This window comes from Paramormyrops kingsleyae, chromosome 25, assembly GCF_048594095.1.
Source record: "Paramormyrops kingsleyae isolate MSU_618 chromosome 25, PKINGS_0.4, whole genome shotgun sequence".
Taxonomy (NCBI): Eukaryota; Metazoa; Chordata; class Actinopteri; order Osteoglossiformes; family Mormyridae; genus Paramormyrops; species Paramormyrops kingsleyae.
This window is the reverse complement of record NC_132821.1, coordinates 1,988,094-2,006,057: the sequence shown is the minus strand read 5'-3', so window position 1 is coordinate 2,006,057 and position 17,964 is coordinate 1,988,094. Positions and strand designations below refer to the sequence as shown.

The following is a 17,964-nucleotide window of genomic DNA, read 5'->3' as shown; positions in this document are numbered from 1 at the left end:
AAAAAACAATCCTGTACTAATTCCACCATCTCAAGTTCATTTACAGAAGAGCCAGAGACTGTGTCCCACTGTATCCCAGGTAAATTAAAATCACCCATAACCACCACATCATTTTTATTACTCATAATCCTGATATCATCATATAATATTCTGCTTTCCTCTACAGCTACATTAGGTGCCCTATAACAAACCCTCTACAGCCATTAAGTCATTAAGTCAAGCTTGGTGTGGAATATGTATTATGTCGGTAAGTGTACTCTTACTTAAAGCAGCTGCTTTCAGGGAATGTTGTCCAGTATTTTATATGTACAGGTGTAGTACTTTGTTACATCTGTGCAGAATAAATGTAGAAATATAAGTATGGCAAACAAGAAGAGACCACCTTCTTTGCTTTTAAGCTTCTTTAAAAATCCATTTTGTAGAACGGATGTATCCGTTTCATAAAACCAAGGGGAGTCAAAAATCAGTCATACAGAATGACGATTCATGGAGAAAGTTACCGTGCAGCTGTAAGGGTCACGTGAACATACGCAGCAAATCGCCGATAAGTATCCGTAAGACCAATAAGCTGCTGGAAAACTTCAGACGTCATTTCCGGAAGGTGGCCTTGCGGATGGCAGTTTATCGCCGAGTTATTCCCGTTCATATGGTTATTACCTGGATTTTTTTTTTTATGTGGGAAACACCACTGGTAACACTTATCATTTGTCGCAACTTGCTAGTTTCGCTCTGAATATTTTATGTTTTTTTCCTAATTAGATAACCCCAACACTGTAGTGGGGTCAGAGTTTACCAATACCATAATGGCTCTTAAAGCTAAACATGGTGGCTTTAACGCTTAAAACGTTTACAATTTGATCATTCTGTTTATTTTAGCATTAGTCGTCTGATCGCTGTGTTGTCTGGGCTGGGAGTGTTAAGATAACTGCTTAACACAATCCTTGTTTATGTGTACGTGTACAGAGAAACCCTGAATTAACAAATGAAACTAAAGTCGGGGGAGACTGTGATATAATGTTCCGTAATTTTTTTTAGACATTTCCACGCGTGGCTGTATTTGTAATGACGAAAATCGAGTATGACTTAATATACATGGAGGTGTTTTGAATGGGATGTTTTTTTCTTAAGCAGTAGTTTTGTCCAGTATATGATGAGTCTTATGCTGAATACAGCCACTTCCTTTTGGGCTGGAAATTTTACACTCCGTACTGTTTTTGCGCCAAGTGAAAATGCTGGTGCTCCGGAGACCCGGCAAGAGGAATCGTAAAAAAGGACGCGTCCGTGGGGATTACTTATAAGCCAGTCTTTCATCGCCTGGACAAACCCAGATTTACATGAACAACCTAATGATGTGAAGCGTGAGCTTGGCAGCCGGCTTAGGCAGCGATCATTAACTTCTACGAAATGCCCCGTCTGGAGGATATCGCAAACGTCGCACTAAGGGTGCCCAGCATCTTGGTGCTGGACCTGCTGTACAAATGTGATATGGACAGCTTCACGGAGCACCTCAGGGCCAGAAACGAAGACATGCTGTTTAAATACAAATATGTGGTGTGGAATATGTATTATGTCGGTAAGTGTACTCTTACTTAAAGCAGCTGCTTTCAGGGAATGTTGTCCAGTATTTTATATGTACAGGTGTAGTACTTTGTTACATCTGTGCAGAATAAATGTAGAAATATAAGTATGGCAAACAAGAAGAGACCACCTTCTTTGCTTTTAAGCTTCTTTAAAAATCCATTTTGTAGAAAAGAAGATATTTTCTCTGTTTATGCTAACAAATAGCGAGATTTTTTGTTAATAATTATTGGCAAATGGAAGTCTTCACAAATGCATGTTTCAGCTGTTTTAGGCTGATGAGGGTTCATTGTTTGTCTTTTACCATGCTTGTACTTCTTGCATCTGGGGGTTCAGTAGGTAGCTCTGTTGCCTATCCCAAAGCTGTGTCTGGAGGTTGTATGTTATCCTTGCTCCGTATGCTGTCTGGCTTAGGCTCCAGGCCTACATGTCACCGCCAGCTGGATGGACGCTTGGAGGATGAAAGGGAATTCCATGTGCTGTCTGCATGCATGGTTCTGCTCACTAAATCACCATGACGCTGATGTCACCCGCAGGCCACCTGATCAGCGTGGTGCTGCTGGCCCTCCCCCTGAGGCACATAGTGGGGCTTTACCTGTATGTCCTGACAGCCCTGCTGCTCTACATGGGACACCAGATCTCCAGGTGGGAAGCGATGGCCCCTGGTTCTGAGTTCCTCCTTGGTTTCACACCCGCATGCAGGGATGGAGGTTGTACATCTACATTAAATGCGATTCTTTTCTCCAGCATGATGTGCTGGTTAATGCATACGAGTAACTGTTCAACTACGGACAAAACGCCTCCATACCAGCACACAGTCAGTGCAGTAGGCCATGTGTGGCATCACATAAGACAAGTGGGGTACTTTTTTTAAATTAGAAACTTGCTACTATTATATCATGTCAAACGGATTTGTAAGTCTGTTAATTGTTTGTTTTTCAGTTACTTGGTTTGTTTTATTATATGCCCTTGCTGTGCTGTATGTTATATATTTTTCATGGTGGTTTTATTGACAATCTCCCTCATTCTTAAGAGAAAAAAAATAGTTGATTCTAAGAGTGAGGCTGTACTTTACATCTTTACAGTAATACTGGTGTAAATTGTTCTGTACAGCATTGTTGATTATATGTATGTTTCTCATTGAGATACAATGGCGCTTCCCTTTTCCCTTATACCCAGAGATTATGTGCGTGGAGAGGTGCAATATGGGTACGATGGTGCTGTCTATCTTGATTCTTTGGCTTTCAACCGTTTTGTCACCGCACTCACAAGTAGGTCATCTCTCTCTCTCTCTCTCTCAAGTTAATGAAAAGCTACTACTAAGATAAAGAGATGTGTGCATTGGTTTCTTTTGGTTACCTGCCTACCTGAAATGACATTTGACCATGTGGTATTTGAAAGTACCTTTTTAAATTGGGCTGCAATTTGCCTATTATTACAGACACATTTTCACATGTACACTGGATGGAACTTGCATAGTTAAATTATTTTATAACTATGTAATTGTTACTGTCACATTAAGGGTGCTATGGTGACTTAGTGGTAGCCTAACACCTACAGAGCTGGGGTTCGAATCACACCGCAGGGAGGCCTGAAGTTCTCCCCATGTTGCACTGGTTTTCCCGAGGATTCTCTGTTTTCTAAAGAAATGCAGTAAGGTGAATTGGTTACTGTAAATTGCCCTTAGTGTTCCTTGGCATATGCTGTGCATTGTACCCTAGCCTTTCATTGTGAACCTGTAATGGATAACAATTATGGAAGATGGATGGAAGAAATTGCCACACTTAACTTTTCTCCTTGTGCAATGTGTTTAAAGTTCATGCATCACTTAACAGGTGTTTCCTGTTTTGTGCAATGTTTTTCTGCCCGCCAATTTTTTTTTCCCTGTCTATTGTATGTGTCTCCAAATTTCATGCAGTCTGTGCCTCTCTTTCTAGGCCAGATCATCCTGAGCACACTGTGTGCCTTCCTCATGAGGACCAGGCAGGTGTGGCTCTTCTCTGCTCACCTACTCCCTCTGCTGGCACGGCTGTGCACTGTGTCCCACTCCACACTGGTTACAGTCAGCTCCTTCGCCATGGTCCTCACGGGCATTGAGGCAGCCATCTTCCTCCTCTCCAACTTTTTTGTGCCCTATCACCTGGCTCAGACGTTGTACAGGGAGTTCCAGCAGCTGGAGGTGTGAACATGGCCTTTGACTCACACTGATAGACCACCAAGGAGTTGCATGAATAGCAGAGGGTCATGTTACAATTGCAGTACCCCTGGATTTTGTCAGATTTATGATAAAGTTTTTTTTTTTTTAAGATCGCTCTACATTACTGTATTGTCTAGTATTGGGATAGAATATAGTGTCATTCAGGCAATCCCAGGTTAAGAACTTGTACTTATGAACGGACTGCCATAAGGACTATTATATTAAAACTTGGGTTAAATATAATGCTTCATGATAAGGAAAGCACGCACTGCTTTGTGATGCTTGTGAAAAACATTGTGTGGCTTCAGTGGTTTGTACTGTATTACTGTTTTTCCAACCTACCTACAAAATTGACTTAAATATAGACTCGTTTGTAACCTGAGGACTGCCTGTATTTCATGACCTGAAGGATGTCTCTTCAAGTCTGCCTCAGCAAAATAATCTAAAGAACACTCTGTGCTGTGGAATCTGTAACATATACATATTTAGTTCTATAAATTTTGGGGGAAGTAACTTGCTTTTCACTAGAGGCAAGCTAAGGTAAGAAACTGAAATTGTGACACTACAGATTTCCTGTGCCCACTTCCAGCCGGTCGTGTTTTATGCTAAGATACGAGTATCTCTTCTGACTTTCCTGCTTCTTTGCTTTTTCCCCTCTCCTCCTGTACAGGCAATTGAACTGTACAGGCTGCTTGCTGTGGGAATCTCCCTGTGGAACCAGTTTGCTGTTCCTACGCTCTTCAGCGTCTTCTGGTTTGTGCTGTTCCTAGTCCAGATATACACGTATGCCACAGCCAGCAATAACTTTGTCAGCCACCAGGGGGTGCTGTTTGTGTTGCTTACCAGGTGAGGCCCAATGCTCTTATTACGTTTGCATGTGCTACATTCACCAGCAAAGTGAAGCAGTCTTTTTCATAACCCCACAGTTTAAGCATTACTCAGCGCCTCAGATGCCAAATTATATTCTACTTTTGAGATCTTGGCTTACAGAAATTATTGCATTGTTTTGTTACATTAAATGTGGACAATATTTGTAATATTTATAATAACTTTTAAATGTTTTTTTAAATGTTCAGTCTAATTCTTTACATTCTGTTAGACCCAGTGGATACAATAAATACTAATGTATGTCATACTGATATTTTTATCCTACAGCACAAACCTGCACCAAACTTTCAAACACTTATATCCTAACTTTTAAGTGTCTTTCAGAAAGACGCAGTGATTGAGTTCTGGTTGAGTGCCCTTTCGGTCCAATATGAGATACAGGTCATTCCAAAGACATTAGTAATGTACAACTGCTACAGTATTCAGAATGCAGTGGACCGACAGATATGGGCAGTGTGTCTAAGCACAGGAAGCCAAACTGCCTGAAATGGAGCATCTGTGTATGATGCAACCAGTCATTGGTAAAATTGATCATTTATGTGTTAAATGCAAATTAGATGGTCTTAACTGAATAAATATCGTTTTTTTTATTGCTGTGGTAGATTTATACCTTTATTTCTCCACATAGTGTGTTTTTGCAACTTTTTCCTGTTGACTAAATTATTAACTTCAATCCTTTTATGGCATCATACAGCATGAGACATGGTCCCCTGCTGTCAGCTAGGGAGTCACTGATAGGGAAAATGATGAACCTTTGGGGCTGGGCTTGAATCCACTATCTACTGGTTACTGTAATTAGTATTTTTGAACCCTGGTCACAGGGCTGCACTACTATGGATAAAATAAATTTTTAAAATAATGCATTCACAATTGAAATTGAGATTTTTTTTCTCACAATTCTTGAACAATATTTCTCTCTGTAGTATTATTGTTGTTGCTTATTATTAGCACTTCACATTGTCTTTATGAAAATGGAACAAATATTAAAATCATTACTGAAATGGGACTGTCACTTCATATGTTGATACAGCTTAGAGAGAAAAGGGGAATGCTTGGTTTAATGCAATGGATCACCCCACTAATGCAAACACAGCAGAATCGGTGTCATGGAATAATGAGGTGGCATAGGGATGATGAATCCAGATCGCAATTTAAAACCAATTAATCGTGCAGCCCTACCTGGTTTTCATGGCCCACTATGTAATGCTGGTTTTTGGTGCAGCTAAGATCTTTGCTAAAATATGTGATTGAAATGTTAATGTTTAATGATATTGATCATCTTAAACATTGTGTTACATAAACAGAAGCAAATGGGTGGGGGATAAGACTTCAGTTAATTAGTTAATTGCGTGAGTTAATAATGCAATTCATTCAGTGTTCATTGTTTAGCGCTGGATTCTCACAGCTCCCAGACTGATTAATATGCCTTGTTTCTCTGTTACTTTGCAAGTTTGCATGCTCCTCTGTGTTTGTGGATTCCTTCCTGCAAAGATATGGGTGTCCATAAATTTGCTGGTGTGAATGCACACCCTGGGATGGACTGGCATCCCACCCAAGATGCCCCCTCTGACGATAGAGATTCCAGACTAATCAGCAGCTCAACTGAGCCTAATTAATGTGTGATTTGGACTGAAAATCAGCACAGGCTGAGGCTTGCAAGCACAAGGGGTGGAAGTCACTGTTTTATGGAGATTCCTTGAGTTAAGCTAGGGAGATAACGTTTCCGGTGTGATCAGCGGGTGGGTCTTCGAGCAGCTTGATTTAGACCGCTGTGTTCATGGCAGCGTCTCCGAATGCTGTGCCACACCCTACTCCCTGCTGGGCCTCACCTTCGTGGTGTCCTACCTGGCGCTGGGCCTGCTAAACCTCTGCAAGTTCTACCTGGGGGGCTACGCAGCCGTGCAGAATGAGAACGTCATGCACAGGTGAGCAGGTGTCTGCCTGCCTGTCTGGAATGTCCTCAAAGAAATTAGTTATTAATCATTATATATTAACTAAAAATGGATGTCAGGATATGATCCCAAAAAAAGAAAATAACTGAAAAGTAAATCATTTAAAAAAAATATATATAGTATTTTTATCTTATCTCTCTTAAATGGTTTTGGAATTACATTTAATTAGAATGAAAGAGATATAAGTGGGTAGTCCTTTAACAGAAATGTAGGCACATTTGGCATGTGTGTTGGCGTTTTTTAAATATATTTGCTTCATATGTTCCATACTCATGTGGTCCTTGTTTTATGCATTTGGCTTCATTTTCAATTGCTCTCTCAGAGGTGTGACAGAGGGGGTGACCCTACTCCTGTTAGCCCTCCAGACCGGCCTCCTGGACATGCAGGTGTTACAGCGTACCTTCCTCCTCAGCATCATCCTCTTCATCGTGGTCACTTCCACCCTGCAGTCCATGATAGAGATCACCGACCCCATCATATTAGCCTTGGGAGCATCTCGAAACAGGTAAAAAAACTCACATCAGCACACTAAGTGATGGGGAACTAGAAGGGCGGGGCTTTTGTGGTGGACGGGCTCTGCTGATTAACATTGTCCACTTCTGTTTCCACCCACAGGAGCTTCTGGCGGCATTTCAGAGGCCTCAGCATGTGTCTCTTCTTATTAATCTTCCCGGGGTTCATGGCTTATAAGATTTCGCAGTTCTTCCATATGGACTTTTGGCTGCTTATCCTGGTGTCCAGCTGCATGCTGACCTCCCTACAGGTAGGGGAGGAAACCTCCGTGTTGAAGAACGATGTGATAGGTGCAGAGTGACCAAACCTGAAGTGTTCATTTTGCATAAGAGAATGTTATATTGTCATCTTTTATGGTCAACTTTATTTAATATTTAACTTGTCCTTTGTGGATTAATAATTTATATCTGTATCTGTAGAATGATTTCTAGCTATAGTCCCCCATATCCGTGGGTGACATGTTCTAAGACCAACGTAGATAGCTAAACTGCAGATAATAACCAACCATCGTTGGACCCCAAATATAACACGATTTTCATATCCATACGTATGGGAAAGTGTAATAGATAAATTACACACAGTACCAACATTAGATACAGTAATAATAAAGTACATGGTACATTATACAGTACTGTACTCTCACAAATGAAAGGGATTCTGACATTTTAGCCTAATTCCCAAGAGACGAGTAAATTCTAAAGAGTAACTCATGAAACTGAAATTGGGCGTGTCTTGGATCAATATTGAGGGAGATTTAAGTGAAAGCTAGATTTAGTAAAAAATCGATCAATTTTGAAATATAGGTTGTTTTTTTTTGTTGTTTAAATATTTTAATCAGTTATTAAATAGTAATTATTCATATGGGGATGGTATATTATTTGTTCAATCTATAGAGCTGGACAATAGCTTTAAAACAATATGAGGACCATTTCTGTGCAGCTTATATTAAGGTAAATATAGCCAGTCAATGTCATAGTCCCCCCCCAAAAAAGTTAAAACCTTGTTCGCTTAAATCTCCCTCAATATTGATCCAAGACACGCCCAATTTCAGTTTCATGAGTTACTCATGTGACCAAATCAGCATGCCAAGTTTCGTTAAAATCCGTGCCGATGACGTCTGAAAGTGTGATGATTTGACATGGAATGACCCACATGGGGAAGCGGGAGCTGTATATGGACAGTGAGTAACGGACAGTACTCTCCATCCACCCAGGTGACTGGTACCCTGCTGATCTACTCGCTCTTCATGGTGGAGCTGGTGCGGCAGGACCCAATCGAGAGCCTGGACGAGATCATTTACTGCGTGAACGCGGTGAGCCGCGTTCTGGAGTTCCTGGTAGCGCTGTGCGTGGTCGGCTACGGCACCTGGGAGTCGCTGTTCGGCGAATGGAGCTGGATGGGTGCCTCCGTCATCATCATCCACTCCTACTTCAACGTCTGGCTGCGCGCCCAGTCTGGCTGGAGGAGCTTCCTGCTACGCCGGGAGGCTGCCAAGAAGATCAACTCCCTGCCCCGGGCTTCTGCGGAGCAGCTGCGCCACCTCAATGACGTTTGCGCCATCTGCTTCCAGGTCAGTGGGGGGGTCAAGGGTCAGGGGTTTTGGCTAGTATGTTACTGTGCAGGTGGCTTTGCTTTTCAAAGGTACAGGGATGGGTACAAGTGCAGGTAACAAGGGGAATGGTGAAATTCCAAAAGTTGTTTTGGTGGAAAATGGGGAAATAGAGAATTCAGACATTCATTAAGGACAAATGAGCCTGAGGCAAGATGGGTGTTGGGGTCTGGGCTTGTTTAGAAGGAAAGGGAAAAGAACAAAACACAAAAAATTACATATCCCTTTTGAGATCTGGGTCCGGGAGTTCGAGTCTCCGTCATGGCTCCATGTGTGCGGAGTATACTTGCTCTCCCTGTGTCATTGTGGAGTTTCCTCTGCGTACTCTACTTTCCCCCCCTCAGTCCAAAAACATGAGGTTGATTGGATTTACCAAATTGCCTGTGTGTGTGTGTGCGTGTTTGTTTGTTTGATTGGCGATGGATTGGCATCCCAACCTGGGTTATTCCCTGCCTTGGCATGTACCTTCCAGGATAGGCTCCAGACCCCCCTAATTCAGGATCAAGCAGGTACAAAAGTGGATGGATGGAAGTTATATTGCCCTATATGTTTAGTATGAGTTAATTTATTAGAAATGTATTTTATTTGCACGTATGTTCTCTCTTGGCTATATATCCGACATCTTGTTTACCCAGGAGATGAATTCTGCCGTGGTCACACACTGTGGCCACTTCTTCCATGGAAATTGTCTGCGCAAGTGGTTGTACGTCCAGGAGACCTGCCCAATGTGCCATCAACCTATCAAACCCACCATGTCTTCCCCATCTACGGGCAAGGCCCAGCCAGAGGATGAAGCCCCAGCTACCCCAGCGGAGAGTAGGAATGGGGCATGTCCAGCACATGACCTTGAAAATCAAGCTTCTAGGGCAACAGTTGGTCCAGAGCAGGCTCCCCAGTGTTCTATGAATCAGCTGCCAGAGGAAGTTGGTACAAGGGGAGAAGACCTCAATACTTTGGGTGACCAGGAAGTATCATGTGACCCTAAAAAATTATCTTCGGATCTCTGCCTCAGCCATAGTGAAGACATTGTGGGTTTTACTGACTCAGGAGAATTGCCTGTCACAGGGGGCTTGAGTGTAGAACCGTTGAGGAAATCCTGCGAGGATGCCTTCCTGGATGGCAGAAGTGGTCTAGGTGTACCTGGCATGCATCCTGTCGAAATGGCAGGTGGGATACAGCCAGAGGGAAGTCGCTTCTCTGAGACCCTGAAAAACAGGCCTGATGGATTATCAAGGTCCTTCAACAGCCAAAAAAATGAAGAGGATGGATGGGAAAGAAGAGGTTCTCTGGTGGAAGCTGGTCATGATGGCCTTGATTTGAGTGAGCCACTCCATGATGAGAAGACCGATCAGGTTTTGGCTCAAAAGAGTACCCTTGAGGGTGGCACCTTGATTGTCATCGACAGCCAAGGACGATTCACTGCCAGAGGCTCTGCGGGCCCGTCTGTGAGACCTAATGATGGGGGCACCAGCAAAGGGGTGAGCCCAGAGTGCAGCAGTGCCTCATAGCAACCAGTGGAAGCTCCAGCCAACATCCCAAACACGAATGCCTTTTGTACAGGACAGAGTCTTTGAATGTGTTGCCTTTACTCATTAAAACTTTACTTATATCTGGCCAATTTGTCCAGACATTTGTGTTGCTCAGAGAAATGGGGAAATTCCCTAGGTATATATAATAGTGAAGATACCACCAATCATGGTTTACTTGAAACAGTCCTGAACAAACTAAATACAATTTTGGACATGCTGTAGAACTAAGCCACTTTTACATAGCATATAAATTCAGATTGGTACTGTTTGATTAATCTGTATCCGTGATCTTTTCTACGTTCCTTATTTTGCCATTGTGACTTTTTTTACATTTTGTTCAACATTGTTCTACATTTAATCAAGTCTTTAAAAACAAATTAATAGGATCATTGCGTTTCATTTTTTTTCCAGATTGCAATAAGATATAGTAGCATTCTTTTAATTTTTGAGTTTTGTTAAATGCTATATTTTTTGTTTTTCCAAAGCCAATTCTTAGTTTAGATGTAGTATGTTGTATGCTCTCTGGGTGTTATGCATCCATTTTTTGTTGGACTTATGAATGATTGATTTTGGTATGTTTGGTACAAGTCTGCCTTTAAAAGCACAAATATTACCAAGGAAACCTCGGGTGAAGTGGAGCTTGCCGTCTCAGAACTGTGATGTACTACAAAAAAAGGAAAAAAAAATCCTATGACTATAAACAGTACAACCATAGCAGCCCGCGTGGTCTTTCTGTGTGTGTGCTTGGCAGGGATGTGTGCAGGTGGTAGAAGCCTAACCCCCCCCCCCCCCCCTCCCTTTTTTTTTGCCTTATCTCCTGAGAGTTGGAAGTTCAAAATACTATGATAACTTATTGAGAAAATTGACATTACATCGGTATGTGGGCTGCAAATCCTAAACGTGACATTCAGTGTGTACAATAGCTTCCGTTCCAGTTCAGTTTTCAAATAACTTTGATTGAGCTGTTGATCGAATGCATATTATTTATATTGAATTAAGCCAAACACATTGGTTGAGAGCTATTATTTGTGTTTGATAATTCATTAATCAAGCCTTTAGTTAACGTTATGATTAACAAACACCATTTTCACTTGGATATACTATATATTTTTTGGCCTAAGCCAACTTATGGTGCTCAAATATATTTAGTGTAATATGATAGGACTGGAAGCATACACAGTGAACTGAACTAGGAAAACTCATTGTGTAATGTACTGTGAAGGCCGATAATATGGACTAAATTGTGTTTTAAATATTGAGGCTTAAAATCCAAAGACAGGATTAGCACATAACCATTTATATAATAAAGACTGACACTTTAAATCACTTTCTCAACCCAGTCCTCAGGGACCCTCAACCAGCCCATTATATCCCTCCCAGCTCCTAGCACCTTTGAATCGAGTATTTTATGTTCTTCGCTGCCTGATTGTTTGATTGAAATATTTCTCCAAAGTATTCTTGTTACTGACCTCACCGATCAACTGTAATTACAAGGCTTCATCAACAATGGTTGCACATTTGACACTTTATTCCTTTCTGTACTTTATCAGTCAATAGTTGGGGACTTTACAACCTGTTGGCCAGTTGTCTTGCTATGCAAGCAATTTGGGAAGACAATTCCCAAGGTTTTGAATAGACTCCAAAACACAAAAAATTACACATCCCTTTTGAGATCTGATAGAAAAGTCAATCAGTAAAACAGCCTTTCCTTCCAGCATTCAATTAACCATAATCAGTTAATGAACATGCACCTGTGGAATGGTCGTTAAGACCTTAACAGCTTACAGAAAGTAGGCATTTAAGGTCACAGTTCTAAAAACATGGTGGTCTACATGGTGGTCATAAAGGGATGGACATGGTCAGAAACAATGCTCAGGTAGGCCGTGGCATTTAAACGATGCCCAATTGGCACTAAGGGGCCTAAAGTGTGCCAAGAAAACATCCCCCACACCATTACACCACCACCACCAGCCTGCACAGTGGTAACAAGGCATGATGGATCCATGTTCTCATTCTGTTTACGCCAAATTCTGACTCTACCATTTGAATGTCTCACCAGAAATCGAGACTCATCAGACCAGGCAACATTTTTCCAGTCTTCAACTGTCTAATTTTGGTGAGCTCGTGCAAATTGTAGCCTCTTTTTCCTATTTGTAGTGGAGATGAGTGGTACCCGGTGGGGTCTTCTGCTGTTGTAGCCCATCCGCCTCAAGGTTGTGTGTGTTGTGGCTTCACAAATGCTTTGCTGCATACCTCGGTTGTAACGAGTGGTTATTTCAGCCAAAGTTGCTCTTCTATCAGCTTGAATCAGTCGGACCATTCTCCTCTGACCTCTAGCATCAACAAGGCATTTTCGCCCACAGGACTGCCGCATACTGGATGTTTTTCCCTTTGCACACCATTCTTTGTAAACCCTAGAAATGGTTGTGCGTGAAAATCCCAGTAACTGAGCAGATTGTGAAATACTCAGACCGGCCCGTCTGGCACCAACAACCATGCCACGCTCAAAATTGCTTAAATCACCTTTCTTTCCCATTCTGACATTCAGTTTGGAGTTCAGGAGATTGTCTTGACCAGGACCACACCCCTAAATGCATTGAAGCAACTGCCATGTGATTGGTTGATTAGATAATTGCATTAATGAGAAATTGAACAGGTGTTCCTAATAATCCTTTAGGTGTGTGTGTGTGTGTGTGTGTGTGTGTGTGTATATATATGTGTATATATATGTGTGTATATATATATATATATATATATATATATATATATATATATATATATATATATATATATATATATATATATATATATATATATATATATATATATATATATAAAATGGATGCCATACCTACGGTCATATACTATTACCGTTACTAATAATTAAAGGAAATGTAGCAGTCATTGATGGTTAATGTACAAGTTATGTACAAGTTATTAGTTATTAAGCTGGGGCAGGTACTCCTTCAAACGGATGCTGTGTAACTTTCTTTACTAAATACACAGGTATTGAATGTGTCTGCTATTTCATTTGTCTAATATTTCACTCTAATTGATGATCAGGTAACATCCATCCATCCATCTTCCTGTCTGTTGTGGGGAGATCTAGTAACATTCGGTGTCAGAGAAAATCAAATAGGCTAAATGCTTTTTCTGGGTTGAGTTACTGGGTTTAGGGTTTCATGGCCACTGTGTGTATCAGAAGATATTAAACCTAGTTGAATGAAAAAACTATAAATGGGCATTTTAACATCATTATGCCAAAACGTGTTCAGCATGATATGCCTCATGAATGTAGTAACATACATACCACAATTCTACCAGAGACAACTAGGGGGCAGAAACTGACAAAGGGGCATTAAATACTGCTCTGTTTCATAGGATGAAACAGTTAACTAGAATTTGACTGTGCCATCATCACACAACCAGTTAGTAGGATGTCAGACATGCACTGTTACATACTCTTTCCATGTAATAAAGGAAACTTGATTTATTTGACTTATATTTTCCTTTATACTTGTTGACTCAACTTTCCAATGCTTAACAAGAATAAAAAAAATTGCAGTTTATGAAATAAATGGAAAAGTGGTAAAAACCTGTGGTGTGCAAAAAATCTTTGACTGGTAGTGTATAACCAATGGAGAAAGTATTTTTCATAGTGAGATCACACCGTAGCTACGAATGAAAAACTGTAAAAGACACATATAATGTTTGATTATATTTAAAATAGAGCACCAGGTTAGTGAAACTACACACATTCATTAATATAATACAAATACAATGGCCTGTTATAAGAAATATATATGAGGCTGGCAGGGCAACAAAGAAAAAGGGCATGTTAGTGACTTACACTGGGAGGTTCTCCTCATTTAATGTACATGTTCCTAAGGCTGTGTGTATATGATACTATACACTGTCTGATTTATCTTCCTCCTGTGTCTAGAAGTAGAATGTGTATTTTGACTGAAAGGGCATTTTTAATTAAATCTGCAGCTGCACTAGAGATACGTGCTGCTGCTGTATTTTTAGGTTTGTTTTCAGACATGCCCTAGTTCTATAATTGTTTTCAGATGTATTTTGCAGACAGATCATTCTTTATACACAACATATTTTATCTCGGAGTGAGTCAGAATTACATGTGGGGTCCCACAAGGCTCTGTTCTAGGGTCTTTGTTGTTTTCTCTGTACATGTGGTTCTGGCCCACTTTATGCACTGGGGGGTCACCAAATATCCCAGGTGCATCATGTGTATCCTTGGTACCCCCTGCTTCATGCCCTGTTCTTTTTGGGTTAAATTCACCATGACCTTTAGATTCTACTTATGTTATGTGCTTCTCTGACCCCCAGAGTTCTGCAATACTGAAAGTGTGTGTCATATTCACAGCTGGTTATTTGGTCCAACACTTCACTCTGGATTGGGCCCCAGGCAATGTGGCAGAAATTAAATAGCTAGACCGTAGCTTTGACATAGGATCATAAAACATGTCAATTTCCTGTTATAAAGTCTCTGAGCAATGCTGTACTCTGAACGGTACATTTAATTTCCAGACTACACCAAGCATTCTTGCTGAGTTTCCCAAACAATCTCCAAATGACAGTACAGCCTGCTTTTACTTAATTCTGTTAAAACCCTGATGCAACATATATCTCTACACAGCATTTTCCCATGAAGGGATGATGTAACTAAAGTTTAATGTTTTACGGTGCATTTTCACTGATGCCATAGATAAAACAAAACAATGAAAAAAAAACAACAATGACATTGGATGCATCGAAACACATATTAGTCTATACCACGTGATTGGCAACTCGGTCTTGAACCAGTCACCATTTTGTTCTGTTCTACTGAATGATAACCATTTATCTATGCTTCCCTCCCATCCATTTTCTGTTACCGCTTATCCTGGTCAGGGTTGCGGAGAGTCCGGAGCCTGTCCCGGAGGTTATAGGTGCAAGGCAGGGAATAACCCAGGATGGGGCACCAACCCATCGCAGGGCACACTCACACACCATTCACTCACACACCATCCTCGCACACCTCACACACCATTCCTTATCTATACTTCATAAGTATAAATAAGTATAAATGTGGTGTGTTACTAAGAGACAGACAGAATACATAAAATTAATGAGTGACTTCATTAAGATGCAAAAATTTAAACTGAAAAAATGATACATTGAGAGAGCCAGGAATACATGGGAATAGATCTGGGTGTGGATAGTATGGACATGTTCTTATCAATATTGTGGGAGTACTATGTGTGTTTAGCAGGACATGTGCTTCTGGGCTGATTTGGTCCCTACCTGTGTTGAATCCAACCCTATTTTGTTGCAAGAATGGCTTCATTGACACACAAGACATGAAAGTTAAAAGTACAATTATAAAAATAGCCAATTGAAAGAGCCACACAATGGTCACAGGGTTTATAAACAGTATATTTAAGGACAGCAGGTGGCGCATTGCTATGGACACCTGAGGCAAGACGCTTGCTAATTTTACACAAGAGGAAACTGTTGCTGTACCTTATTCTGAATTTATGAAGATTAAGAGCAGGTCATCGTGTGACCAAAGACATTAGAGTGCACAAAGAATACACTCACCAGCGTAAACAGGATATTCCTCCTAATTACATTATATTATTGAGATTAAGCAATGTTCTAATGCTTGATAATGTACTTGAGTGACTGTGGTGATTTTTATGGTGATCAAACTGTAATGATTGATTGGATTTGTGCAATGTGAGATTTATTTTTGTGAGTGTTTGTGTGCATAGGAATGGTTAGGTGGACAAATTACAAACTATATACTTTAAACAAAAGAAATATTATTGCTTTTTATAATGTAGAAGCAAAAGAATGGTTATATACTTTCTCTCAGCAGATAGAGTTGTAGTGTGTATGTGAAAGAGGCAATCAATGTGTTTTATATGTATAAAGGCCTTTGTTCCATAGAAGCATGTTTTCACTTACTGCACACAGCACATCTACAATGTATATCTCATTTTCTAAATTTCCAGGTATCCCAGTTAAACCTGAACGAGTGACTCGGGCTCAAACGAGGACAACTTAAGTTAGCATGAATCGAAAATGAAAGTTAAAACAAATGTATAGAGTTTTCTTTTTTTAAAATTCCTTTTTCAACAAGGAACTTTACGCAAAACCGGGAGATGCAGAAATGTATTTTCGCCAGCGGCAGAATCAGAATCATTTGTTTGGTCAGCTATATGCATATGTACAGTATTAAGAATATGTCTCATTGGGATTGGTGCATACAGGGAATGATTAAGTGTATAAAATAGAATAAATAGTGCAAAAACACAAATTGATCTTTATACAATATGGAAAATATATACAGATCTGAAATACATAGAACTGTGCGCAATTTGTACAAGAGAGCAGGTATGATTGCGAGTTCTGCTGAGGTAGTCAGTCACAAGATTTTTGAGCTAGTTTTGAGGAGACAGTCCTCAGTTCAAGATATAACAAGAAAAACATACAAAGTACAGACGAGCAAGCAGAACGTACTAAGCAATGCAAGGCCTAAATGGGACATGCTCTTAAATAAAAAAATATTATAAATAAACAACTAATAATAATAATAATAAATCAGTGACCTACTAATGAATGATTTTGGAAGTTTAAGTTCCCTACATACTTATCTAGTTTGTGATGTTAGTAGTCAGCAGCGGCCGTGCCAATAACAGTGTAACATGCGGGAAGGAAATGAATAACGCGCAGCGCCGTAAATGACACTACCGGCCACGCCCACCGCCCCTCGTGCGCAATCTCAGGGCGCCGCTTACTGTAGCGCGGCGTGGGCGGAGTGATACACCAGAGAGACCCGCCCGCTTCGCATTGGGTGTGTAGTCCCGGCAGTCGCGGACATCTTGTGCAACTCCGCGGGAGCGAGCAGATAGCAGTAGAGGGACGGCGCGCCGGCAGCAGCGTTGGCTAGTCCTCATTTGGACCGGAGGAAGACTGTTTGAAAAAGGCAGAAATACATATAAGGGAGCTTGTCTGGACATCTAGTTTTATACGTCTTCGTTGTTCTTACGGTCGCCGTCTGTTGAGGGGGATAAACACGACGTTTAGTTATCTTGTTTTTAAGCGATTTAGCTCGCTAGCTCTCCTGAAAGCCACACACGGAGAAGGAATGGCGCTGAAACGAATCCACAAGGTTAGTGGCCTCATGGGCGCTTTGGCGAACCGCTTTTTAATTTTTTTCCGAAGTTTGAGATACATTCGGTATGAAGGTGTCGGATTTAATTTCACTCTGCTGTATCTTTGCCGGCGTCGGCTGGGTTTTGTCCGTTGCCGGCCTGCGCTTCGCCGGTTGGGAGGCTCGGGCCGGTTCTGGGGGCTTTGGGGCTGGTTTGACGCCTCAGTTCAGCTCGCCTGTGTGTTACGTATCCAGCGGCTCGAAATGTGTGAATTATGGCGGAATGTATGGGAAGTTGACGGCCGACCGGCTTTTCGTTAGATGGGTCTTTGGTGTGTGTGTGTGTGTGTGTGTTACTTAATTTACCATCTGTATGTTAAACTTGGATCTGTCGGTTAATCTGAACCCGGGACAGGGGTCAGTGTAAGGGGTAGTTTATTCCTGGTAAACTGGACGACTTGACGAGGCTCATCAGACTAACTCTACCGGTCCCAGATTATACACCCTCATCTGAACACCACCTATTAAGTCATTCAGTG

General features: G+C 41.1%; 2 protein-coding genes across 4 annotated transcripts in view; both read left to right on the top strand.

Moving 5' to 3' along the window:
• The first annotated feature begins 586 nt into the window (after nt 1-586).
• Nucleotides 587-10,980, top strand: LOC111833178 (RING finger protein 145-like). Its single transcript, XM_023791158.2, has 11 exons — nt 587-649; nt 1,225-1,573; nt 2,115-2,223; nt 2,758-2,849; nt 3,516-3,757; nt 4,446-4,621; nt 6,448-6,588; nt 6,938-7,120; nt 7,231-7,378; nt 8,342-8,698; nt 9,373-10,980. Exons 2-11 carry the CDS (start codon nt 1,405-1,407, stop codon nt 10,243-10,245), a joined length of 2,490 nt encoding a protein of 829 aa, XP_023646926.1. The 5' UTR covers nt 587-649; nt 1,225-1,404; the 3' UTR covers nt 10,246-10,980.
• Nucleotides 10,981-17,121: 6,141 nt separating this feature from the next.
• The window catches only part of LOC111833177 (ubiquitin-conjugating enzyme E2 D2-like), a 32,379-nt gene continuing 31,536 nt past the window's right edge, over nt 17,122-17,964 (top strand). For 2 of the 3 annotated variants that reach the window (XR_002835694.2, XM_023791156.2), the window contains exon 1: nt 17,122-17,443. Coding sequence is in view for 2 of the 3 variants with exons in the window: in XM_023791156.2 (XP_023646924.1) it covers nt 17,420-17,443 (24 nt within the window). In the remaining variant the exon portion in view is untranslated. The remainder of the gene's footprint in view (nt 17,444-17,964) is intronic. The other variant, XM_023791157.2, reaches the window with a different exon arrangement.

Coding starts and splice junctions, on each gene's coding strand:
- LOC111833178 (XM_023791158.2), top strand. CDS start 1,405: ATGCCCCGTCTGGAGGATATCGCAAACGTCGCACTAAGGGTGCCCAGC. Junction 2,224..2,757: donor ATGGGACACCAGATCTCCAG/GTGGGAAGCGAT, acceptor CCTTATACCCAG/AGATTATGTGCGTGGAGAGG. Junction 8,699..9,372: donor TTTGCGCCATCTGCTTCCAG/GTCAGTGGGGGG, acceptor TTGTTTACCCAG/GAGATGAATTCTGCCGTGGT.